General features: G+C 39.3%; 2 protein-coding genes across 2 annotated transcripts in view; both read right to left on the minus strand.

The window, feature by feature from the left end:
- The window catches only part of LOC311293280 (uncharacterized protein), a 59,237-nt gene extending 38,822 nt beyond the window's left edge, over positions 1-20,415 (minus strand). Inside the window, exon 1 of the mRNA XM_084413429.1 lies at positions 20,279-20,415. The gene's annotated coding sequence lies outside the window, so the exon portion shown is untranslated. The remainder of the gene's footprint in view (positions 1-20,278) is intronic.
- Positions 1-26,926, minus strand: LOC311293283 (uncharacterized protein). Its single transcript, XM_084413437.1, has 16 exons — positions 26,804-26,926; positions 25,696-25,722; positions 25,278-25,574; positions 22,359-22,417; positions 20,717-20,777; positions 20,376-20,486; positions 15,447-15,647; positions 15,131-15,324; positions 14,993-15,029; positions 14,863-14,891; positions 14,703-14,769; positions 14,287-14,487; positions 9,538-9,731; positions 9,422-9,458; positions 9,205-9,236; positions 1-276 (listed from the first exon to the last, which is right to left on the minus strand). Exons 1-16 carry the CDS (start codon positions 26,805-26,807, stop codon positions 274-276), a joined length of 1,554 nt encoding a protein of 517 aa, XP_084269563.1. The 5' UTR covers positions 26,808-26,926; the 3' UTR covers positions 1-273.
- Between the last annotated feature and the right edge of the window lie 1,005 nt (positions 26,927-27,931).

Below are 27,931 nucleotides of genomic sequence, written 5' to 3' on the forward strand. Positions count from 1 at the left end.
CCAGCAGGATGTGTGAATTATGCAGTATATATGGTTTGTAAATGCTAGTCAATACACTGGACTATTGTAGCCAATACAACTTTAAGCACATGCTATAAGTCAACAAAAGACAATGAGACAATGACATCTGATAAAACTTTTTTCTTTTCGTCAAAAAGTTTTTCATAGGATGTACAGTAGTAGCTCTCAGAGGCACAGGATCTCTCTGAATGGTGGATGGAGCGATAGGTGTGTATTTATCTTCAGTCTCATTCTACTCCCACTCCTTAAAGATCACTAAAATATACAAAGCATAGACTTTACTGTTATTGTGATATACGATTAATCATTTGAAACATATATGTTTAAAGTCTGCAATAGGTAATACTTATTCTATAAAATCAGGTCACCTTATCTGCTGTAGAAAGTTTGAGACTTTAGAAATTTCATTTCTGTTTATTTGGCAGCCACTCTTTAATTGCTATTAAATATTATTAATTCTGTGTCCCACTGAATAAGATGAACATTTCACTGTCCTTCATCATCAGTGAAGACCCCAAACAGACAGTACAGTATAATTTAAATACAATACTGTATACATACCTGGTCCACTCACACAGCCCCTGTTGTTAGTTCACACTATATTATTATGAAGCCTGTCTGGTCAGGTTTTCACTAAGTAGAATTTTTGTACCAGACCGTTTTTGTACTTGAAAGTTTGCACTTAATCTCTTCCCAAAAGTCATGTTATCGAAGTAGAGTGTGATTATAAATAAAATAAAAAGCCTCAGACCACTCATAAGTCCATTGCATGCAAATGGATCTTTTTCTTTGCTTACCCAGTGCTTTAAGTGGCCCAAAAGAGGTGCCGGTACTCTATTAAATTTTTTTTTTTTTTTTTTTTTTTGCTGACTCCCCTCCTCCCCTGAGGTAACAACAACTGAAGGGGTTTTATATACAGCAGTCAACAGACGACCTTATAAAAAATAATAAATCCTTTTATTAGTTTGTGGATTTGTTTGAGCTAGAAAGAGCTACTGAACATAAATAAAATGTGCAAAATGGTATTGAAAAAATACCCTTAGAAAGAGCTACTGTAGAAAGAGCTACTGAATATAAATAACGAGCTCGAACTTCTCACCACACCGGCACCCAGTTTGCAATTGCAAGTCTAAATTAGTTGCTTACATTTAAAAAATGAGCATACAATAGCATAAAAAGTATTTTTAATGAACATAAAGGTCCATGTTTAGTAAAAATCTTCACGAAACTTAATGAAATATTTAGTGAAATTAGAAAATATAAGATATTGTTAATTTATTTTGTATACACATTCTCATATCCATATATTTTGTTTTATTGTCACGAGTAATAATCTCAGGGTTTACTGGGTTTTACACGATTCTGTTTGTAGTGTGTTATTGGTGGTGGTGTACTAAAATAAACATTGTCACGTGTGTATAGCTTTCATCTTCTCACCGCTGATTCCTGATGGTTTAGACAGAGGACAATTACTCGAGTCGCCCCTATCGTTTCAAAGAATAGTTCAACGGCGAGCGCGTCAAGTATAAACACCTTGTCCGGTTGGGGAGGTTCGCGGATTGCGCGCGCAGTCTGCGGAGACTCGCGCTGCGGAGCCAGGCGAAAGTATAAACAACGAGGAAGCGTGCATTGTGAAGTAAAGCGGCAGCGCAGACAAAGGATTAAAACAGATGTGCAAACGAGCGTACCGGTACGCTAAAAGCACGTTCTGGGCCCACGGACAGGTGGCGGTACGCTCAAGAGCTATATTTGGAAGTGGCGGTACTGAGTACCGGCGCGTACCGGCCCACTTAAAGCACTGTGCTTACCAGAGACAAAGGAACAGTTATTTTCATTGGTTATTTTTGATAAATTTCAGTAACATGTAATGGGGGGAATTTACAGTCTCCACTCGTATGATGTACAAAAAAATAGCACCTTGTTTTAAAAATGAATGAGATGACACACATGACATTTTCTCATAGGGATGCAAGCTTGTCCCCTTTCAGCGAAATTCGCTGTTTTGAACTTAAAATACTGAGTTCTCTTACGAGAGGTTCTCTCGTACTGCGTAAGTCTTACGCTAGGGGAAAATCTATTTTCCGCGAGATACTGAAGCCAAAAATTATCCTTAATTTTGAAATAATGTAAAACGCGTTGCGGCAGCATGCAGACACAGGCGAGACGGCTCGCGCGCCTATTGGCTGCCCTGCGGCAACTGCAGCAGCCTATCGATAAGGCCGTTTCGTGACGCTCTCTGATAATACTCGCGCTAACTGAATACCCATGTGTCTTCCTCTGTGGTCCAGTGGTAGATCATCAGGTGTTCGCGCGAGAGACCCGTGATCGAATCCCGGGTCTACCGGCAGAATTTTTTTTTGCCGTCAATGCTCGCTCTGGCAGTTCCCTGAAAAGGCGACTGCAGATGTGTATTTTGCAGCCAACGAGCGCGTGGTACAACCCGCTCGCCTGCACCCAAACACTGTTTCTATGGTTTCCGCCTCTGAAGTTCAGACGACTGGAAATGTCAATATTGCAGTGAACAAGCCTGCTGTGATACACACACGCCTGCAAACAAACGCCAGCATGTTGACGCTCTCTGTTTCTATGGCAACTTCTCGCTCGTTCAGTTTCAGTAAATGTGACTGTTCCAGTGTATTCTGCAGTAAACAAGTCGGCGAAGCAGCCCGCTTGCCTGCACACAAACGCCGCTTTTACGGCTACCCAGATAAATCCCATAAGAGTGTATTTTCTGGTGTCCCGGCCACGGCCGATGGTGTTACGAGTGTAGACAAAATGCCCACTGCCCAGTGCTCATTCCTACACACAAACACAGCCCGTCAGGGCTCGCGCACATGAAATCAACCCAGATCGATTGCGCATTAAACGTGGTAAATGTGCCCACTGCCCAGTGCCCACAAACACTACGTTCCGCATATCTCAAGGTTTCTGTAAAAACAAAACCAACGTGCATTCGCTCTGCTCAGGCGGACAATGCTCTCAGTGTTGTAAATGTGCCCGCTATCCCGCGCCCACATTCACACATAGACATGACAGGTCCTACGGGACTCGCCCAGCCCTCCCCTCTCGGTTGACCACCGCAAAGGAGTCGAGCGCGGGCAATCTGCCCGCTGTTATCAGCGTGCCCCCTGCCTCAAAGCGCGACGCTTATGTTGCAGCACACCGAAGCCCCTCTGTCGCTGAGCGACCAGAGCGCGCTCCGCATTCAGCCCCTAGCCATTCGTGCAGATGCATGGGCAAGTGGGTTTTGAAGTGGGTGCTAGACATTATAGAAAGAGGCTATTCGCTACAGTTTCGCCAACGCCCTCGCCACTATGTGACGCGCGTCGAAACTACAGTTTAGTTTAGTTTAGTTTAGTTTATTTGTTTAGCACATGTTTAGTACAAGTACAAAACCATGCAAGGAGGGAACGAAGCCAGTCTAGGCTTGTACAAAGTTCCACTCCTACTCATATTAGCTCATGAAACATGCAGACTAAACACTAAAAAAAAATGAAAACAAAAACAAACAAACAACAAACGAAACAAAGCAAAAGCCTAAGCAAAAAAGAAACAACAGAAGCAACAGGAAGAAAAAAAAAAAAAAAAAAAAAAAAAAATACAAAGCAACAATTCAATAACATAAAAAATTATCAATCTGGGTAAAAACGCAAAAAGAGCAAACAATACTTAGACAGGACTACATAAAGGCGTCAGGCTGGCAATAGTAGTCTCTTCAAATGCTTCTTAAAAGCAGAAAAAGAGGACATTGATCGCAACGATGGACTTAAATCACTCCAGAGCTTAGGACCTCTATAAGAAATATTAAATTGATGTCTTGTAGTTCGTGAGTAAGGTAAAAGTAAAGTATTATTGCTGTGTCTAGTTTGATATGAGTGTACATGTGAAGTGGGGATAAAAAAATTCTGAAAGGAATCTGGAAGATCTGGTTTCCTATATATAAACTTATGCATAAATAGGCATGTTTGATAAATATTTACCTTATCAATAGGGAGAACTTTGAATTTGTTATAAAGGGGTACCGAAGGTGCATATCTATTTGAATGAGAAATAAATCTAAGATATTTCTTCTGTATGACTATTAATTTCTTAAGGCAAGTAGGATAAGTAGCTGCCCAGACAATATTGCAATAATTAATGAATGGGAACAAAAAACTATAATATAAGGTTAAAAAAGCTGAAAAATGAACTAAAGGACAAACCCTCCTCAATATACCCAACATTTTAGCTGACCTCTTAGATACAAAGTCGATATGGTTAGACCATTTAAGACCACTATCTATAATGACTCCCAAAAACTTGGTATGCTGAACCAATTCGATTTGAATGTTATTTATAAAGATTTTAGATAATTCTATAGGGTAATGTTTGTTAGTATTACAAAAAATCATAAAGTTAAATTTTTTTATATTAAGAGTAAGTTTATTCCATTGAAACCATTCCACAATGGAAGATAGTTCCTCATTAACCGTTTTAATTAAAATATTAAGGTCTTGGTGAGAAGCTACAAGATTTGTATCATCAGCAAATAGTATTGGGAGTAGTTTAGTACAAGTCATAGCCATATCATTAATATAAATTAAAAATAGAAGAGGCCCCAAAATTGATCCTTGAGGGACGCCAATCATAATTTGTGACTTCATGGAGGTATAGCCTTCCAGGTCTACATATTGCTCTCTATTAGCTAAATAGCTTCTAAACCATTTCAAGGCAACATCCTCCACTCCGTATCTGCTAAGTTTCGCAATCAAAATATTGTGACTGACCGTATCGAATGCCTTACTCAGGTCCAGGAAGACTCCAAGAGCAAATTTTTTATTGTCAAGAGCTGAAGAAATATAATTCACAAGTTGAATGAGGGCATGCTCAGTCGAGTGTCGCTTCCGAAAACCATATTGATGTTTGTATAAAATATTATTAGCATCCAAATGATTAAATAATCTAGAAAAGACGAGTCTTTCCAAGATTTTCGATATACACGGAAGAATTGATATTGGCCTATAATTTCCGAATTCCTTGGAGTCACCGGTCTTGAAAATTGGTATAACCCTAGCAACCTTCAAATCCCGAGGAACAATTCCAGTTTTAAGAGAAAGGGAGAGAATATGAGTGAGAGGTTTAATGATATAATCAATTGTCTCTTTAATAAGAACACTTTTAATGCCATCATGACCATGGGCTGCATTTTTAAGTGATAAAATAATATTACGAACCTCTTGAACAGTTGGTGGGTCAAAATTATGAAATGAAGGATAGTGACCTTTGATTAAGGAACAGGTAAAAACAGAAGTAAAAACAGAAGTAGCACCACCTACTTCGAGCCGAAATTTTTAAACTGTTGAGCAAAGGGGCCATAGAGCCTTTATCTCAAGCTCAGAGCGAAGGAGGGCTATACAACAGATACTTCCTGGCACTGAAAAAAGACGGGGGTCTCAGACCCATACTAGATCTAAGGCAACTGAACAGAGTGCTTGCGAAGCGACAGTTCAGAATGCTCACGACCAGAAAAATCCTCACGCAGATTCGCCGAGGAGATTGGTTTGTGTCAATAGATCTGAAAGACGCATATTTTCAAAATACAAATAGCGTCACGTCACAGGCGACATTTGAGATTCGCCTTCGAGGGCCAGGCATATCAGTGCTCAGTCCTACCGTTCGGCTTGTCTCTAGCACCCCGTACATGTACGATGTGCATGGACGCAGCGCTCGCACCCCTCAGACTTACAGGGCATGCGAGTATTGAACTACTTGGACGATTGGCTGATTCTAGCTCAGTCTCACTCGGTGCTCATAGAGCACAGGACCATTTTGCCCGATCACCTCGAGAATCTGGGTCTCAGAGTCAATTGGGCGAAGAGTTCTCTGTCTCCCAGACAGATAATATATTTTCTGGGCACAGAACTGGACTCGCTGTCTATGATAGCGCGACTGTCACCACAGCACGTACTAGACATTCAGCATGCAGCGAGCTCTTTCCGCTGCGGCGCATCTGTCCCGCTCAAGAAATTTAAGAGGATGCTAGGTATCATGGCCTCAGCATCATCAGTACTTCAGCTGGGCTTGCTTCGCATGCGCCCGCTACAGTTCTGGCTGAAAGCGCGAGTACCGCGCCGAGCGTGGGCTTCCGGTCTGCTTCGTCTCAAGGTCAATCAGAAATGCATCGCAGCTCTGAAACCTTGGAAAGCAAACGACTTGTACCAATCAGGTGTAAGCCTGGGGACTTCCTCGAGTGTGAAGGTAGTGTCTACGGACGCATCCACCTTGGGATGGGGAGCACTGCTCAAGGGCAGACCGTTCTTCGGCCATGGTCAGAACGGGAGAAGCTTAAGCTGCATAAGCTGCCTCGAAATGTTGGCAGTAGACAACGCGCTGACACGTTTTTGTCCCCAAATACAAGGACACCATGTCCTGGTCCGCTCGGACAACATGTCAGTGGTGTCCTACATAAATCGCCAGGGCGGCCTCAGGTCCCGAAACCTGCACAGGCTGACAGAACGCCTCCTGGTGTGGGCTCAGCGCAACCTGCTCTCGCTGAGAGCAACACATGTGCCAGGGCTCCTAAACGTAGGACCGGACAGACTGTTCAGGAACAATGTTCCGACAGGCGAGTGGCCTCTACACCCACAGACAGTCCAGCTGCTGTGGAAGAAATTCGGCAGAGCGGAAGTAGACCTGTTCGCGTCTCAAGAAAACGCTCACTGTCTGGAATTTTTCTCCAAGAGCAGGGACGCGCTGGCTCATGTATGGCCCCGCCGCCCGCTCTATGCCTTTCCTCCCGTCTCTCTCCTGCCTCAGGTGATAGAACGGATCAGAGAAGGATGCTCAGTGCTACTCGTAGCGCCGTTCTGGAAAAACCAACCCTGGTTCCCAGTTCTGATGCAGCTAGCAAGCACTGCCCCATGGCCAGTGCCAGTGAGGAGGGACCTCCTCTCTCAGGCCAAGGGCTCGTTTTGGCATCCGCGTCCAGAGCTGTGGTCCCTTCATGTTTGGGCCATCAACGGGTACCCGCTGACCTCCCAAGCGGAGTGTTAAACACGATCACGCAGGCTAGAGCTCCGTCTACGCGACGTCTCTATTCCTCGAAATGGTCAGTGTTCTCCAGCTGGTGCACAGCTCGTGGCGTGTCGCCCCTAGACTGTGGGGTGACAGAGGTTCTCTCCTTCCTACAAGAGCTGTTGGACAAGGGCAGGACCCCTTCCACGCTCAAAGTGTATGTGGCGGCCATAGCAGCGTTCTCATAAACAACGCTGGGTCAGTCAGTAGGAAGGAACGATTTAGTCATCCGCTTCCTTAGAGGAGCTAAGAGACTGAATCCTCCCAGACCTCCCTCAGTCCCTGTATGGGACCTTTCTACAGTGCTGGAAGCCATGAAAGGTGACCCATTCGAGCCTTTACAGACGATTGATCTTAAACACCTGTCTTTCAAGACAGTGTTTCTTCTGGCTCTCACTTCAGTGAAGCGCATAGGGGACTTACACGCGCTCTCAGTAAGCGCGACGTGCATGGAGTTTGGGCCTAATGACTCAAGAGTTATACTCAAACCTAAGCACGGTTATGTTCTAAAATCCCTCAACACACCGTTTAGGGCGCAGGTCATTTCCCTGTCAGCCCTACCGGTCTCTGACGAGGAAGGAGACGCAAGCTTCCTTTGCCCAGTCAGGGCATTAAGAGCTTATGTGTCCCGCACGTCTGTTTTCAGACAGACAGAGCAGCTCTTTGTTTTCACTCTACGGACGTTCTAAGGGACTTCCCGTGTCGAAACAGAGCCTATCCAGTTGGATAGTTGATGCTATAGCGCTGGCTTATACCTCTAAGGGCTTACAGTGCCCATTAGGTGTCAGAGCACACTCCACGAGAGGCGTGGCCTCGTCGTGGGCTTGGTCTAGTGGGATTGCCTTGCAAGATATCTGTATGGCGGCAGGCTGGGCCTCCCCGTCTACATTTATAAGGTTTTATAACCTAGAGGTTCCTGCCTTGCAGGCTAAGCTGCTTTCGGTCTAAAATCGGTACTGTCTGCCCTGATGTGTTCGGGCCAGAATACTGAAACTGCTTGAGCAAATGCTCGCTGTTTGATCGCGCAGCTCTATGGGCAGTGTGTAAGACCCACTATATTCGTCAGTCCAGGCCGGGGGTCGCCCTGACTGTACGACACATCATCAGTATAACTGCTCCTTATAGGATGTTATATTATTACAGGAATGATGCTATTCTAGCCACTCTTTCCTGGGCTCTCTGTGAGTCCCTTATGATCATGTACTATATAAGCCCGGGCACTTGCCCTTGGGACTTTGGTGCTGGATCTTAGCATGCACGGCGTTTTACACTGTGTTCCCCTAGCGTAAGACTTACGCAGTACGAGAGAACCTCTCGTAAGAGAACTTACTCGGTTACTCACGTAACCTCGGTTCTCTCTAGAGAGGGAACGAGTACTGCGTATCTTGCCGTGCCTGCACATGCTCTGGTTCGCTTCGGCGATGAAAAAACAGTGAGCTAGCCTCTCGAAGCTATATTTATAGCCCTAGGCCACGCCCATTCTGGCGGGACGTGACGTATTGGGCGCGAAGCGCCCCCATTGGAGCTGACGTCACGAAACGGCCTTATCGAAAGGCTGCTGCAGTTGCCGCAGGGCAGCCAATAGGTGCGCGAGCCGTCTCGCCTGTGTCTGCATGCTGCCGCAACGCGTTTTACATTATTTCAAAATTAAGGATAATTTTTGGCTTCAGTATCTCGCGGAAAAGAGATTTTCCCCTAGCGTAAGACTTACGCAGTACTCGTTCCCTCTCTAGAGAGAACCGAGGTTACGTCAGTAACCGAGTACGTTCTACACGCTCATAAATCCTCTTATTATAACAAGCAAAGCGTAGACACAACGTAAATAAGAGATTTGTTGTGCAGTTAGATATTGATAATGACAGTTTGATTATGACAGTCTTTGTTCAGTCATAATCACAATCTGTTAATATAGTGTCTGAAATTAATAAGCTAATTTAGTGAAATCATTTGTTCTACTTTGTTCATTTAAAATGTAATCTTATAAATGACAATTTATTAAATTACATCAGTTCCTCAAGCCAAACTAGGACCTCAGAAAGCTGTTGTATGTTCTGAAATACTTGATCTGTTTTACAGAATTTTTTTTAGACAGTAAATTTCAGTATTAAGCAAAAGTGAGTTTGTTCTTACCCATGAAAACCAACTTGAACGACTCCGTTGGTCTGTTTTAAATAAAGAACAGTTTTACAATTATTGTTTTCCTGTGAATTAGGACATACAGCAGAAAAAAACTAAAATCATAAGCAGCATCCTATTTTCTATATTAAAGAACAACAACAACAAAAAATGTCTTGAGATTAAATAGGCCTATAGTTTTATTTATTGATAAAAAGTGACGTTAACCTACTTTGAAATGGAGATATTGGGATGCCCATTTTCCTTCCCTAAAAAAAAAAAATGCAACGTGAGCTTAATTAGTCAACAGTAACATGTTCGAACATTTCAGAGCATCTTGTTAAATACCTGATCTTTTAACCAGTTCACAGCTTTGTCAATTGCATCTGAATTCTTCTGACACTCCAGTAATCCTGTTTCCTCATAGAATAGAAGGTCCACTGTGAGAATGTCTGTCCTGTTGACACATCTGCTGCTGTCTAGTACTGTTTTCTCTGGGTCAAACGTGTGATGAAGCACCACAAGAACAACCAGCTTAGAGTCTGTTCAAGGACATAGACAAATCTATTGAAGATGAATTCATCTGAAATACTTAAAGGTGCCCTTGCATGGATTATTTTATTATTTTAGAATGTGTCCTGGGGTGCCCTTATAATGTTAGTATGTTTTTTTATAATTTAGAAATAAAAGGCATTTTTTCCTAGCCTGATTTTAGCCTTTGATTTGAACACTCTGTTTGAAGGGGCGTGTCTGCTGTGAGACTTCAGTGTAAACGCCCACTTCTGTGATTGGCTGTTGTGAGACTTCAGTGTAAGCCTGTTGATCACGTGAATGAAGATCTTATCATTGCAACGCAGTTTCTGCACTCTCACTAATGATTTCACCAATGTAAACATGATGTACCTACAGTAAGAGCTTCGTTGTGCAGTGTAACAGCGTCATTGATTTCATAACGAGTTTTGGCAAGTGTCCAGAAACTCGCGCTGTGTGATTGACAGCTTGGGCGACTGGAAAGGGATCGTTCTTTGATCGCTATCTGTATATTAATCACAGTTTAAGTGAGATTATTTTCATCCTACTGAGAGAAACGACGTGAAGTTGATCGTTTAGTATGGAGGTATTTTTGGTGCAAAACTACTGGACGCCTGTGACAGTGAAATTTGTAGTTGTAGAGAATAGCCACACATGTGTATCAGTAAATTTGAAGTCACAAAGAGAAATGTTTTAAGAGTTGCAAACTTGTAGACTTTTTTTTATCTTCCACAAACACAACACAACAGTTACACCTTCTCAAATTCTTCATTGCAGGTGCACAAATCCTATTCTACAAATCACAAATTAAGAAACTCATACGCTCACATTTTTGCTACAGTTGCTGCAGTGAATATGGTGCAAAACGCATTTACACACCTGCATAAAAAAATGTGAAGTCACGGAGAAATTTAGCTCATCTTTAAATCAGTATGTGAATTCATCCAATGAGAGTTGCACACTTGTAGAATATTTTCTCACAAATGTCTTGTATATTTTTCTAGCACAAACACAAGTACATAACTACAGCTGCTTGAATCTGCTGCGACGAATCTCAAACACTGTTTTTCGCTTTCAAGTGACAAGTTTCGCGCGCTCTCCCTTTTGCACCAAGTGCACCGTGAAATGTGGGGCAAAAGTGAGTTGTGCATCTGTAGAGGCAGTGGGCGGAGCCTACATGAATATTCATGAGTTTCCCGGGCATGCGCGTGGAAATGAAAGCTTTAGCATAAGTTCTGCTGGGAAGACTCAATTACTACGTCACTTATTGCCTTCACTTCTATCCAATCATATTCTTATGCTCACTGTATAAAAGCACGGTACTTACACATGTTTGAGTTCGCAGATACTGAAGCGACGATTACCCCCATCCTCCCCACCACCACCAGGATGGTCCCGTCCATACCTCCCAGGGGGGGTCGGCTGCGCCCCTGCCTTCATCTTTAGGCAGGAATTGCAGATCCGATACTCTCGGATTATGCACTACGGACGGGGCCTACGCCAAATGACTTTGTAGTTTATCAGCTTGCTGAGCTGTCAATAAATGTATGGTTTATTGAAATAACTCTCGAGTCTTTCTGGTAGAACTGCTCATTCTAGTTCACGCTCCTCGTTTCTCAGCAGGTTTAATGGATTATTTCAAAAAAGGTAAATATAGTTTCAGCGCGAACTTAAACTACAATTGTGTATCATTTCATAAAGTTCATAATGATTTTATTAGTTTGCACGTTTTGTGCATTCGTTAATGACTAAATGATTGCTGGCATTCATTCACTTCGTGTAGGCCTATATAAAGCACAGCAAACTTCAACTCGTTCATTTCGTTGTGCTTTTCCTCTGTACATTGCAATGCTTTAAACTGTCTTTTGTTATCATTTGTTGAATGTCACTGCAATAAAAATAAAAAAATTCCAGAACACCTGAATGATTACAGCAACACTTATTTCCAACAGAGGAGCAGAATATTCCTAAATACATGAACCATTACCATTTAATTTGTTTATTGCTAAGCTCTTCTGATAACTTACCTTATGAAGCTTTACAACTGTGTCATCTCTGGCTAAAATCTCTGGGAAATAACTCCACAACCATATCCGTGTCCAAATAAACATTTTGCACCCTACACTGATGTTTCTCTTTGTCATGTTCTTTCTTTGACCTTATGTGTTGCTCTGTGTGCCTGGATGATACACAATGATGACCATTGATACAAATGCATGATCTACTTCTGACTTGAACTCTTGAAAATGAAACCTTTAAACTTTGTTGGATCAATGTTAAAACATGACATTCTGGCATTTAAGATTTGCATGACAAAAGTTTGGAATCACTATGATTTAAGAAATGTTATACTTTTAAAGCAGGCAAGGTCAATTTCCACACTTCATTAAGCAGCACAACCACTTTCAACTGTGATAATAATCAGAAATGTTTATTGAGCAGCAAATCAGTATTAGAATGATTTCTGAAGGGTCATGTGACACTGAAATCTAGAGTAAAATGAGCTCTGCCATCACAATATTTTTTTTTAAAAACATTCAAATAGAAAACAGTTGATAAAAATATTTCACAATATTACTGTTTTTCAGAAATATGTAGTCTTAGAGGTACCTTACCTAAGAACCTTACTAATACCAAACTTTTGAACAGTGTATATATTATTATATCAAAACCAGCACAAGCACACCTTGCAATCAAAACATTAAAAATAATATTGTTACATTATTTTGCCAGTATGCTTGTAAATATTTTTTTAGAACATCAAATTGGTGGCTTATTATATTCTGTAAAATAATGTTAAGTGTTTTTTTTGTTTCTCATTTACAGTAACCTAGTTGTATCAAATGTAATTTATCCACTTTTGTCCATACAATTTTGTTTAATCCAAATTGTACGTATGTATTAAAGCAACACATTCATGCTTGAGTTTGGTCTTAAATATTTTGGCTTATTTAAACGAACAAGAATTTAAGAACAATCACACCAGGATATATTATATATATATTAAAAAGTGTTAGCCCACAGATACATTTATGATGGTTTATTTAAAAATTGCAATCAACAAATGATAACAATTAGTAAAAGCCACAGTTTTAAAGCTTCGCAAGGTGCAATTTATACGACGAGTTGAAGTTTTCTGTAGCTACTGTATATAGGCCTACACGAAGTGAATGCCAGCAATCATTCAGTCAGTGACGAATTAATAAAAACATTATGAATTTAACAAAACGATACACAATTGTAGTTTAAGTTCGCGCTGAAACTATATTTACCTTTTTTGAAATAATCCATTAAACCTGCTGAGAAACGAGGAGCGTGAACTAGAATGAGCAGTTCCACGCGCATGCCCGGGAAACTCATGAATATTCATGTAGGCTCCGCCCACTGCCTCTACAGATGCACAACTCACTTTTGCCCCACATTTCACGGTGCACTTGGTGCAAAAGGGAGAGCGCGCGAAACTTGTCACTTGAAAGCGAAAAACAGTGTTTGAGATTCGTCGCAGCAGATTCAAGCAGCTGTAGTTATGTACTTGTGTTTGTGCTAGAAAAATATACAAGACATTTGTGAGAAAATATTCTACAAGTGTGCATCTCTCATTGGATGAATTCACATACTGATTTGCAGATGAGCTAAATTTCTCCGTGACTTCACATTTTTTTATGCAGGTGTGTAAATGCGTTTTGCACCATATTCACTGCAGCAACTGTAGCAAAAATGTGAGCGTATGAGTTTCTTAATTTGTGATTTGTAGAATAGGATTTGTGCACCTGCAATGAAGAATTTGAGAAGGTGTAACTGTTGTGTTGTGTTTGTGGAAGATAAAAAAAAGTCTACAAGTTTGCAACTCTTAAAACATTTCTCTCTGTGACTTCAAATTTACTGATACACATGTGTGGCTATTCTCTACAACTACAAATTTCACTGTCACAGGCGTCCAGTAGTTTTGCACCAAAAATACCTCCATAGTTTAGTCACTGGCTTGATTTACTGATGCATAAACAGTACTGAACGACTTTGAGAGAAAGATTATCTGTCTGAACTTGAACAATTACACATCAGACATTCACATAACCCACTGGTTCTTCAGAGGCTCGGATGAAGGAACTAAAAAAATACCTTTGTGTTCGTTTGTACATCCAAACACTGAGCAACTGCTTCGCTCGTTTGCAAGCCATGATGTCTCTCGAGGAAAAATTATTCGGACGATGATTCGGCTGCGCAGATCCGCCTGGCCTTGAACTAAGTTGAACATGGGCTGGCACATGCAAATTTTTGGAGGCGTACATATTAATAATCCCGACTGTTGCGTCACAGTCGGTGTTATGTGGAGATTCGCCTATTTTTCAGGGGTGTTTTTCAAAAACTAGATTTAAATAAGAAGGAGAAAACAATGGTGTTTGAAACTCACTGTATGTCATGTCCATGTACTGAACTCTTGTTATTTAACTATGCCAAGATAAATTCAATTTCAAATTCTAGGGCACCTTTAAAAAATATATAATCTTGAGTAAAAAAAATATATATATATATATTTTTTTTACAAAAGTGTGATGATCAAATAACCTGTAAAGTGATTGAATTTGTTCAGTGCTGCTTTGATGTCAGTTCCAGTTTGAGAAACAATTGGGCAGAAAATCAAAATAATGTTACTCTCGTCCACACTACCAACTTCCTTCAGATTCTCAATTCGTTTTCCCAGACTGGCAATAAATTTCTTGTCACAGTTATCTGTCTTTCCAGCCAAAATGGAGAACACTTTGACCTCTGGAAAATAAATTGGGATGAATCAAGTAAAACAGGGGAATGTACAAATAAGATCATAAAAATAATGCAAGATAATAACAACAGTTTTAAAAATCAATTCCAGTCTCTGGAATGCTGTCCTGAAAGATGAGTTATTCTGATCTATTATCAAAAAGTCAAGAATGTAATGTGTGACTAAACAAGCAGTTGTGTAATCCATCATAAGATAAACTTACTTGTATTAAAACTGTAGTTCTCCGTTCTCGGCTTCTTCATAACCACTTGCTGCAATTCACCTTCATGCTACAGACACAATTTATGGTAAATGTAGTCACAGTATCTGGATAAAAACTGTATAAGATGTTTACCAGAGAAATGTAACAGTTTAAAATTTACCTTATTTGATTCGTGTGAGCTTTCCCTTGCTTGATATTGGTTTTGTATAAGGTAAAATGATTAGCAACATAAATAATACTGATTAAATCATATAGGTTATATTTGCTGTTAAAAAGTGATTTTAACCTACTTTGACGTAGAGATATTTCGACACCTGCTTTCCACCCCTGCAGAGAACGATTACAACATGAGCTTGCTGAGAAAACAGTGACATTTTTTATTTATTTAATTGTTCAGAGCATATTTTAAGTTGCATCTTGTTAAATACCTGATCTTTTAACCAGTTCACAGCTTTGTCAATTGCATCTGAATTCTTCTGACACTTCAGTAATCCTGTTTCCTCATAGAACAGACAGTCCACTGTGAGAATGTCTGTCCTGTTAACACATCTGCTGCTGTCTGGTACTAATTTCTTTGGGTCAAACGTGTGATGAAGCACCACTAGAACAACCAGCTTAGAGTCTGTTCAGGAAATAGACAAATTTGTCTAACGTCCTCACGATAAAAACTTCATGTCCAGAATATTCTGAATAATAAAAACATTATTTATTACTTAAAATAGAGAGAAAATATACTCAAACAACCTGTCTTGCCATTGAATCTTTTAAGTGCTTCATCAATATCAGTTCCAGTTTGGGAAACAACAGGACAGAAAACCAAAATAATGTTACTCTCTTCCACTGTACGAACTTCCCTCAGATTCAGAATTCGCCTTTCCAGTATGCCAGTAAATTCCTCCTCAGCGGCTTTTGCTTTTCCGGTCCGAAATATGCACACATTGACATCTGGAAAATTTAATAGCATAGTAAAAAAAAAAAGATAAAAAAAAGAGAGAGACAAGAAAATCGTATGTTATTTATATGCAGTTCATATCTATTCTGACTCCACATATACAAATCCACATTTTCACCCAAATGTACAGTGTATCAGCCTTTTAACCTTATATTATGACATACATTACAGCATTACAGTTTCTGTTCTTTCTTTCCCATAAAAATTACATTACTAGCTAATCTGTGTCTGTTAACATGTGGCAAGACTAAGACTGAAGACATCTGTAACATTGTCTTTCTATCATTTACTCTATTTTATTTTTATTTTTTTATCCTTTATTTAACCAGGAGAAGCCAATTGAGATTAAAAATCTCTTTTGCAAGGGAGACCTGGCCAAGATAGGCAGCTGAATTACATCACATCATTACATACGTACAAATACACACAAAAAACATGAGAATAAAGACACATAAATTAATAATAGAAACAGTTTGAAAGCCAATTATGCACTTACAATGAAATCTCAATTAAAAACATTGACGTAAGGGAGTCCAACTCAAAACATCTCATTCTTAACTTAAAAACACTCAAAGGAATCAATTTACTAAGTTTTAAGTTGTTCTGCAACAAATTCCATGTAAAGGGAGCAAAATAAACAAAGGCCTTTTTACCCAGCTCAGTACTGACATGTGGGACAGAAAGCAAGACAACAGCCTGAGAACGGAGAGAGTAATGACCAGCACTTTTTTTCATAAGAAGTGAACATAAATATGATGGAAGCACACCAAGAATAGCCTTATATATAAATGTATACCAATGACAAAGCCTCTGTGTGGCCAGAGCAGACCACCCTACACGAGAGTACAGCTCACAGTGGTGAGTACGAGCTTTACAATTAGTAATAAATCTCAGCGATGCATGATAGGCTGCGTCAATCATATGAAGGCATTGAGCAGATGAATGCATATATAATATATCACCATAGTCCAGCACAGATAAAAAAGTGGATGCCACTAACCGTTTTTTAACATTAAAAGAAAAGCACAGCTTATTTCGAAAGTAAAAACCCAATTTTAGCCTCAACTTTCTCACTAGACAGTGAACATGAGGCTTAAATGATAGGCAATCATCAATAACAATACCAAGATACTTATAAGTTGTAACAGTCTGTATTTCACGTCCGTCAAGAGTAATCATTTAGGGAACATTCAGTGGTCTATTCCGAGGGCCCGTGAAGAGCATACATTTGGTTTTGTCTGCATTGAGCACAAGTTTCAGCTGTAGCAAAGTGTTTTGGACCACAGTGAAGGCATTCTGTAAATGTGCAATGGCTTGTTTAAGGTGCACAGCAGTAAATAACTGTGTCATCTGCATAAAAATGAAAGTTTGCATCAGACACATGCTGTTTAAGGTTATTTATATAAATAGTAAATAAAAGAGGGCCTAACACAGAGCCTTGTGGAACCCCTTTAAGGATTGGTAAAATACCAGATTGAACACCATCATACTTAATGCACTGGGTTCTGTCACTAAGATAGTTTGAGAACCAAGAGACAGTATTCTCTGAAAACCCCGAATTAAGAAGCCTAATCTTTAAAACATCATGATCAACTGTGTCAAAAGCTTTTGACAAATCAATAAAAAGTGATGCACAGTGCTGCTTCTTATCACGAGCGACAGAGATGTCATTTATCACCTTCATTGCAGCTGTGATGGTACTATGTTTTTTTCTAAAACCTGACTGAACTGGGGATAAAATGTCCTGTACATGCAAGAAGTCTTTCATCTGATCACTCACCAGGGATTCAAGCGTTTTGGCCAAAACAGACAAATTAGAAATTGGCCTGTAATTATTTAAATTTGACGGGTCACCCCCTTTCAATAATGGACAAACAAATGCAGATTTCCATATTTTAGGAATAGTGTTGCTCTCTAAAGTAAGATTAAAAAGGTACGTTAGAGGCTGTGCTACACAATCAGCAGCTATTTTTAAGAAGTAGGGCTCTATAAGATCAGGTCCTGGAGGTTTTTCAGGAGCCAGCCCTTTTAGGGCTTTTTGAACGTCAGCCACTAAGAATGGAGTGAGATTAAAGACACTTGTAGAGACTGGTACATCTCTACAAGGTGTCACAGTATAAGGACAAGCAGTGTCAAACAAAGAACCAGACTGAATAAAATGCTCATTAAAATGGTTCAATATCTCCAGCTTGTCATGAACTACTACAGACTCTTTCATAATAAAAGAAGGAACATTAATACTATCTTTGTTTAGAGAAAGTAATTTTATAGCCTTCCAAATTTTTCTGGGATCATTTAAGGTGTTAGTAGTGGCTGACAGATAAAAGTCAGATTTTGCTTTTTTAATAAAAGAAGAACATTTATTTCTTAACTGCCTAAAAACAAGCCAATCAGACGAAGAGCCCGTTTTTCTTGCTTTGGCCCAAGCTAAATTGCGGTCATGAAGAATATCTCCAAGCTCAGAGGAAAACCAGGGATTGTCCCGCCCCTTAACTCTGAATCTCTTTAGTGGGGCGTGTCTATTTATTACTTGCAAAAAACTATCCCGGAAAAAAATCCAGGGTGACTCCACATCGGGAATCAGCTCTATTCTACTCCAATTACAATTAAACAAATCATGGCAAAAGCCCTGTTCATTAAATTTTTTGAGATTCCTCTTACATATTACGCGAGGTTTACATTTAGGCATCTTAGTATTCCTTACAGCAGCAACAACACAGTGGTCACTTAGGTCATTGCAAAAAACACCAACAGCAGAAAATTTGTGCGGGACATTAGTCAAAATTAAATCAATTAAGGTGGATTTATCATGGCACTTAAGATTTAAACGAGTGGGAGAATTGATTAACTGTGTAAAATTGACAGAATCACAAAATGACTTAAATTCATCTGAACAAGGTTTCAGCCAGTCCCAGTTTAGATCACCTGCTAAAATAATTTCAGAGTAGTCCAGTCTGGATAGGAGTTGAATAAGAGTCTGCAATGCAGTACTCAAGGCAGAAGGAGGCCTATAACACCCAACAACAGTAACATAAAGGCCCTTGGCCAACTCCACCTTCACTGCCAAAAATTCCAGCTGCTTACCAATTGATTCTGAATAGACTAACATCACATTAAATTTAGATTTGACATAAATAGCAACCCCACCACCCTTCTTTGGTCTGTCAGCACGAAACACGTTATAACCACCCATTCCAATATCCATATCAGTGATTGATTTTGTCAGCCAGGTTACAGATAGCACAACAATATCTGCATCTGTTAAATTCACCCAAATTCTAAGCAGATCCATTTTGGGTAACAAACTGCGAACATTAAGGTGAATTACACTCAAACCAGACATGGATTTCACATCAGATGGCAATGGAATACACTGCAACTCAGGGCCTGGATTTGGCTGCACATTGCCAGATAAAAGCAGCAATAAAAATATGAACCATCTCTGTTTACCATCAGTATGAAATGTGTAGAGTCTTTAAAATGAGAGTCCCAGTAATGTCTGCCATCAAATGCAAAATAGTCATTTAAAATCAAAAGATTTTGAAGCTGAAGAATATCTCTGGGTAAAAACCAGGCTAAATTTAAGTCCTCTGCCAACTCTTTTGGCATTTGAGGGGAATGCACAAAGGCTGAACAGTTGAATCCATAGGCTATGTCCAAAGAGCCACAAATGTTGTAAGATGTACTCACCCAGCATAAATCACTTGATCTTAGATTCTGCACAAACAATGAACAAAGCAGCATTAAGAGAAGAGCCATGTTAGCAGAAGATGTTAGCAAAACCAGGAGGAGCTGACAGGGCCTCAGGATCCACGCAGAGCCTGGAGATGTTAGCTGGGCTGCTAGGGCCTAGAGAAGCTAGCAGAACCTCAAGATCCAAGTAAAGCCTGGAAAGGCTAGCAGGGCCTTAGGATCCAAACAGAGCCTAGAGACAGTAGCTGGGCTGCTAGGGCCTGGAGAGGCTAACAGAGCCTCAGGATCCAAGTAGAGCCTGGAGATGGAAGCTGGGCTGCTAAGGCCTGGAGAGGCTAGGAGGGCCTCAGTATCCAAGTAGAGCCTGGAGATGGAAGCTGGGCTGCTAAGGCCTGGAGAGGCTAGGAGGGCCTCAGTATCCAAGCAGAGCCTGGAGATGGTAGCTGGGCTGCTAGGGCCTGGAGCCTAGAGATGGTAGCTGGACTGCTAGGGCCTAGAGAGGCTAACAGGGCCTCAGGATCCAAGTAGAGCCTGGAGTTGGAAGCTTTTCTGCAGCAAAGTAGTCCATAATCCAATAAAAAATTATTTCATCTAAAAACCAAAGAGCTCAATCATAGAATCTGCAAAAAAATGTACTCCATATATGAGCATAAAAGCAAACAAATGAGTATAGATAAGAGGACAAACACACATCAGACCATACATCCCGCCATCTTGGATTATGTTGAGATCTACCTACTCTAATGATTGTTCTTAAACTGACAGTATGTTTCTAGCAGATATGATAAATACATTCTGGAATGTGTGATGAATTGCAACATTGTTTGTTATCTACTCATGTGGATATGCATGTAAAGATTTAACTTTGGAATACATAAAAAGGATTTATTTCGATGTATCCTGACAAACTATAAATGTGACAAACACCCACCATTGTCCAGTAATTTTTTATTTGAACAGAACTTTCTGATCTGTTATTTTATTTTCTGGTTTGGTTTCCTGTTCCTCTGGTTTACTGGTTTCCATACCTTTCATTGTTTTCACTGGGAGTCTCTCACTGTCGTTCTCCTCAGTCTGTGCCTGTTTCTCTGTCTGCTGATCTTCTTTCTGTGCATCTATTTTTTCTAGATTATAGAAAACTATACACACAATTCCCGATTAAAAAAAAATCAAGCATATTATATCCTTAAAAAGTGTTCATATATACAAGATAACCACATTTTATTTATTCTGTATTGAATAAATCAAGAGTCCTCTTGTCAAACTACTTTAAGCTTTGTTATTGTTTTTCAGATGGAGTCTAATGAGTTCCTTGTGTCTGTCATGATCATTGACAAAAAAATATGATATTAGTCCAAACAGATCTTACCTGCTAATAAAGCAGAATTTGCCATTTTCATTCTCTCCTTATAAGTCCATTCTTTGTCGATCTGTTGAAGAAAAGAACATTGTCCAACAACCTTTTATCAAATATAAACTGTGTGAAATACTCATATGACCGTTTAGGTTGATGATACAAGTAGTGTTGAATATAGTAAGAATATAATCTGACAACTATACAAGTGAGTAATCAAATTCCACTTGGTTTGATGATCCAACACTCTTAGAAAAAAATGTGCAACGACCTTACCTTCAGAGGTGCAACAAGCGTGTTAAATACCCTTAAAGGTACATCTTTGTACCTGATTTACCCCTCAAAGGCTCATGGCATACCATTACACTAATTTACTAATATGCACCTTTTAGCTGTAGATAAGATACAAAGTTGCCTCTTTAAGGGTACTGCCTGAAAGATTTTGTATTTTCAGTCATCAGAATCATCTACATTGTGACTTAGATTTAATAAACTGAAAACAGTGTCTGTCATCAGATTCATCTACATTGTGACTTAGATTTAATCAACTTAAAACAGTGTCTGTAAAGGTGTGAACCAAATGGCCCACAGTCATATGGCCCATACAGACAAATGGCCAGAGCTGGACAGTAACGGAGTACATTTACTTGAGTACAGTACTTAAGTACAATTTTGAGGGATCTGTACTTTACTCGAGTATCATTTTTGGGGAGTACTCATGACTTTACTCAAGTACATTTGAGAGGCAAATATTGTACTCTTTACTCCGCTACATTTCTATCCATAACCGTGAGTACCCGTTACTTATTCTAAAAAAAAATCTCGGAAACCCTCAATTTGTTGTTTCCCTCTCAAACGTGATTGGATTGTGCAGGCGCCACTGATTGGGACAGCCTATCAGCAATCACCTTCAGCTTTCCGCCAAAGTCAACTCCATGGTCAGATTTAGATAAGAGACGAAACCATGGACGAAACAATGGATGAAGACGCAGCAGGTCCATCCCGGGAATGTGCCAACCCGTGGCCCCACCTCGCCAGACTATTTCAATTTTCTGAACAAGTTAATGATAGTTTTCGCCTCAAGTGTTTGCTGTGTTTACCAATGTAAGCACTGTGGCAGTAGTAATGCAATATTTAGAAAATGTACTCTTGTACTCTTGATACTCAAGTACTTTTAAAAACAAGTACTTCACGAGTTCACATCTACATATAATTAATACAATAAGTTTATGCGTATTTGGCGTGCTGTCCGGGGGGAGGGCTCCGAGCTCGGAGTTAGGCCCGAACCCAAAGTACTCCCCCCAGTTGGTAAGTGTAGATGGAACTGGAAGTGTAGATGGAACTGGAAGTGTAGATGGAACTGGAAGTGAGGAGATGGGGTGGAGGAGGGATGCTGACAAACTTTCAATGAACAGAGATAGGTCTGCTGTGAATTTATACTCTGTCATTGAGTTGATTACTGATTAATCTCCAGCTGTGCATAATTTGGTTAATTATCTGAACCTGCTCCTCCCGAACTTTGTTAAATAAAACCTCATTTCAATTATTTATATTTGTTTCATAAATACTAAGGAAAAAAAAATCTGTATTCATGTATACAAATATTGTAATAAAAACACTGTATTTAAAGTAAAATGTAGTATATTATTTCTGTTACCTTTTCGGAACATAGTCTGGTTGTTTGTGGCAGCACAGTCTGATCTTCATGAGTCACAGCTGAGACACAGTGAAATCACAATGAAACATTTAAAGTAATAGAGTAATCAGAAAAAAATGCCATGTCATTGGATGGTTTATTAATGTTTTTTTGGGCACATTGGTCTTAAATTGTGCCGATCCTGGCCTCCCTGGGGCCCTAAGCAAAATCCTGTTAAGGGGCCCTCCTACCTGACCCATGATGAGCCATGTAAACCATTTGCCATTGCCACACAGTCACACCTGACACCCCAGTGCTCCCACTACAATCCTCCCTTCTTTAACTAGTACTAATGAAAATGTAATTCCTGATATCAGAAATAGACATTGTTACTACAAAAAGTACATTCTTAATATCAAGCATTCACATTTTAAATAGTACAAAATTTAATTATTGATATCAAAAATGCATCCTGTGAATGAATAAAAGCTAAAATGGCTTGCCATAGCATGCCACTGTGTTTTAAATGATAAAAGCAATACTTGATACTTGATGGTTATTATTTACTGAGGGATGTACATCCATATTGACCAGGGCCCGGTTTCCCGATAACGCTCACTCTTAGCCTGCTAAGAAGACTCGAAAGATATATCTTACCAAATTTGTTTATTTTCCTAAGCGTGTTCCCCGAACTATACCTTAGGAAGCTGCTTAAAAGATATACCTTCTTACGTGGGACGTTACCCGGCGCTGTCCGTGGCGATGGTGCTGAATTGTTTGAAATCGATGGCTCGAGAATCAATTATTCTCTCGTGCAGGGGCTGTTTATGTGAAAAAGCGGTCATCTTTATAAAAGAAGCACTTCAGAAATAGTTGAAATTTCAATTTATTATGATTATTGGATATTATAAAAAATAATTCAAACTATAATAGCCTATAAAAGCGTAGCCTACATAAAATTGTAAATAGCCTATTGCTGCCACAATAACCTTTTCAAAAATTTACGTGCCGCCTTTTCTTTCCCATTTTTGTTCGCTGAGGTGGAGCTGCGATGAAATATTGTTCTTGTGTAAATACTTTACAGCATTTCAGTAATAAAAGTTTACATCTTGCGTACGGTGCTCGGCAGTGATCAAAAAGGATCTAAACCGTGAATTTTGAATCTCTTGTAAACTCGGAGATGTGGATTCAGACGGCAATTAAATTACCACACGACCTGTTTGTCAAAAAGCAGAAGGTACTAATTTGGCCAGGGATTTTTACGCGGATTGGGTGAGAAAAACACTGATATTATGGATTCGGACGGCACTAAAATCACCGACTTACCCCTATAAATGTTTAAAATACCGGACGAGCCCATGAGAAACTATTAGCGTCCGAATAGGACTTAACTGACAGTAGCCTATGCTTTCACTGGCCTTTAAAAGAGCGTTTTAATTCAATTAATAATATTGTATAATAATATAATTAAAAATCTAACAACAATCAGTGTAATGACAATTTTATTCTTTGTATGAAAACACTTGAATTAGCCTAATTTAATACTGTCTGGGTGTATTAAAACTTCAGAATTATATTCATTTAGACCTGCAACAACGCTAAGAGAGAGCTACGAATGGTCCAGACCAACCTTACAAAAGTGTGACTTACAAAAGATATAGGCCTACTTAGCGTACGAACGTTTCGGGAACCGTCCCATAAGGTTAAGAGAGAGGTTAAGGAATAGGTTAAGAACTACTTAGAGATAAGAACGCTTTGGGAAACCGGGCCCAGTTCAGTATGTCCAGCCAATCAACATTTTAAATGCAATATAGCCAATAAATCAATAGTCAATGTCAATACATTGCTTTCTATCTTGCTTTATTGCAGAGTTGTGACTGAACTGACTTGGAGTCTAGATAATCATTGTCTTTTTTAAAAAAGTATATGCGCATAATGAGGAGTGCCATCACGCCCATATTGTCTGGTCCCCACAGATGTTTTGCTGGAAAGGTCGTGTTTCATTTCGTGCCCGCGCATATGAACGCATGTTACGCGCGACGCGGTTATCTTTTCCAAGCTGCAGTTTATAAACAAACACCGTTGCCCTTTGTCGTTTATTAAAAGTAATAAATAATTGTATTTCACTTTTTTGTCAGGCACAAAGTCACAGAACACAGCCCTGGAAGTGGCCGGCATTAGCAAGCAAGACAGAAAGACAAAAGATGCACTGCCCAGCTAGGCTAGACAGACAGACAGACAGACTACTAGAGAGAGAGAGAAGCACATCAACTTAACTGTTCTTTGCCAACATCAAACTTGGAGAGGAGAGAATTAGTCCTGATTGCTATTCCCGCAATTCACTCTCATTGTGTTTTTTTCTCTCTCTCTCTCTTCTTGACCAGAAGGATAGTTCCACTTAATTTTCTCATTGATGTTGTAAACTTTGATAGACCTTATTAACAGCAGCGCCATCTTTGACTTTTAATGGTAATGAAAGCGAGGCTGTGAGGGACATACATGTATCTCTTCAATTGGCTGTACTGTTATTTAATGTGTTTTTGGATTGTTCTGCTAATGAAACACTGGAAAAATATCTTTCCAAGAAATTTCAGTTGACAAAAAACTCCCGACATTTAAACTGTGGAAAATTGTAGGAGCTAGAACAAATCTAGGAGCTTTATACAGCTTTTTACAGCGGATGCCATTGGAAACACGGCAAGTTTATCCCTCACATTCATACCTGTCATGGCACTGCTCTGAATAAGGTCTATTGACGCACTTTGATACGAGGGGGAGGCGGGGCCCTACGCAACTTGCGTAATGTGCGTATAGGGCTGATCTTAAAAATACATTCGATCAATAGGTCTCATGACAAACCAACACTTGGCAATCCTCTAGATTTCAGTTCATTCTGACAGATTAGAGCTGATGTAGAATGAGGTTATATGAAACACTCACCAATTCTTACTGTTATCTCCTCTGTTCTGTCTTTACTGGTGACCTGACACAGGTAATCACCAACATCCAATTTCTTTAGTTGTAAAGACACATTTCCTCTCTCCAGCTCCTCCTTGGGTAGTCTCGCTCCCCCAAAGTTCACCCCCTCTATCAACCGTTTATTCTTATAGAAACAAACACAGTCTGTCTCCTTAAACCACCTGATCTCCATGTCAACAGCACTGATTTCAGGAGACAGCTTACACAGAATGGTGCCACCTGATTGAGCTTCCTCAGACACAACTATCTTGAACTCATCTGTGTTGAGAAAAAAAGAGAAAAATGTGGACTTACATAAATTAATATTTATATCATATTAATTGAATTCTTTTTTTTTTATGAAGGAAAATAAAATAAAATAAATTTTAACAGAACTTACTGTTGCTATCAACTTCCATTTTTTCTCCTAAACAGGAACATGACACACAAAGTGACACAGAATGAGCTTCAAGCTCTAAGTTCCATGAAGGGTAATGAGAAGGGGTGCGAAGCCTTAATTTCTAACATGAGCATATTGATTTGGCATTTCAGTTTTAATTTTAGTATGCTTTATTATGAATAGTATTCTAATTCTAAAAGGCACTGTTACACAGATTGAACAATCAAAATAGTCGGTACCAGTTCACACAGTGATTTTTTTAAAGTCAAACAATGTGAACTTGCCACAGATACACTGACAACTGACATCTCTCATTTTTCAAAGGACAGACACTGTTTATTTATTTTTTTTATGTTTTTTTTTTTTTTGCAGAATTGTAAGTTATTTTCAGTCAGACCCCTATCTGACCCATAACAAAAAAATAAAAACAAATACATGGAATTGTTAAAAACTACTTTTAAGTGGTTTATCTCTGATGATTGACAATTAATATAGGCCTACATGATGGACTTGATGATGATAAATAATTATTTTTGTTTGATATTGAAAGCTGTTTGGGGGGTTATTTTATGTGGACAATACAGTCGATTTCAAATATCAACAGTCGACTGACTGCACCTTTAAACCACATGCAGACACTGCATTGCAGAGACCCGGCTTGTTGACTGTTGAGTTGTTGACGACTGGCGACGCCCTCGTAATAATTCAGTCCGATTCGTGAACAAATCCTTCAGACAGGTTTTGTGAATCGGTCAAACGCTTCTAAAGTTTCGAGTTGACATTGCAAATCGAAAATCGAAAGTAGACCTTTGTTTGCAGCCCATATTGCCATATATGGCCAAGGCAGCTACATATGAGGCTGTTAATAGATAGAGCTATGAAGGACTATTTGTGCATAAAGAGGACGGTCTTCTCTAATTGACCAAACCTTCAGTGGCTGATGCTGCCAGCCAGGATTGAAACTGTGCCAGATGTAGGGTATTTTAAAATCGTCACACCAGTTGATGAAACGAAAATGAAAATAAATTACAATAAATGTTACCTTGTAGATTTCGGTTGTTAATTGACATATGTTGTGTATGGTTAGCATGCATGTTAGCATTCTTACCCATCTTCAAATCTTCTGTCTCAGCTGAAGTGCAGCGCAGAACTGATTCTTCTGAGCGGAACAACCCTATGGGAACAAGCCGTCACACTGGTCTGATCGCAGAGGAAAAATTCTTTCACTTTCACTTTCTCGTAACTGCTAAACACCTCCCACGCACTTTTCAATTGCAAACACGTAGCTTTTGCTTTTTATATCAACACAACGGCTTTTTTTATCCTGGGTGTTTCTATTAGATTGTCAGACTCCAGCACACCACATTTGCATTTTTAAAATGAATTATTAAGACTAAATAAATTGGGCATAGAGAGAGGAATATTTAATATGAATAATAAAGCATAAGCCTAGATGTTGCCATCTGTTACATTATGGAATGAATGACACTAAAAAAAGGGAATTGGATGCGTTTTTGCACATTTGGTTTCATCCTTGTAGTCTATAACCTGACCCTGCAAGGAGGATAAAAACAGACACATATTTTTGGACAACTACTAGGCTTCATTCTACCAATAACATGTAGACATATTATCACTATCATATAATGATTTAAAAATAAAAGATGATTTGGGGATTTTTGATCGCCTTTTATTTTATTTTCTTCTAAACAATGGAACAAAAACTTGACCGCAGCACTTTCCAAAACATCAGTTTTTAATATTTGGTGTTTTAATATTTTTTATAGATTTAAGTCAAATGAGAATTGCTACAATTATTGAATGTATTTTGAGACAAAGGTCTTCATGATTTTCAGTAATTAACGCAACAGTTTTTCAATAACAGAAGAATATGTTAAAGTAGGCCTATAGTAACTGGGGTAAAACGCACACCTGCTGTTGGTGCGAAGGGCACAATAATCAACATGATAATAAATAGCTGGTTGACTTTTCCATTTGTTGACATGACATGGTTACATTCAGATGGTAAATAATATATTAAGTTGGGTGTCCACCTTAGAGATAATCACCATATTTACAATGAAACCATAATACACACACACACACAAAATGATATTAATCATATCATATAATAAAATATAATTTATTGTTGCTGTAAATCTATATTATATTATTATGGGATCTCTCTCCATCAATGCTTTCAGAACCTTTACTTAGGTTTGACAGCATATATTTG

The sequence above is a fragment of the Rutilus rutilus genome, assembly GCF_951802725.1.
Source record: "Rutilus rutilus genome assembly, chromosome: 7".
Lineage (NCBI taxonomy): Eukaryota > Metazoa > Chordata > Actinopteri > Cypriniformes > Leuciscidae > Rutilus > Rutilus rutilus.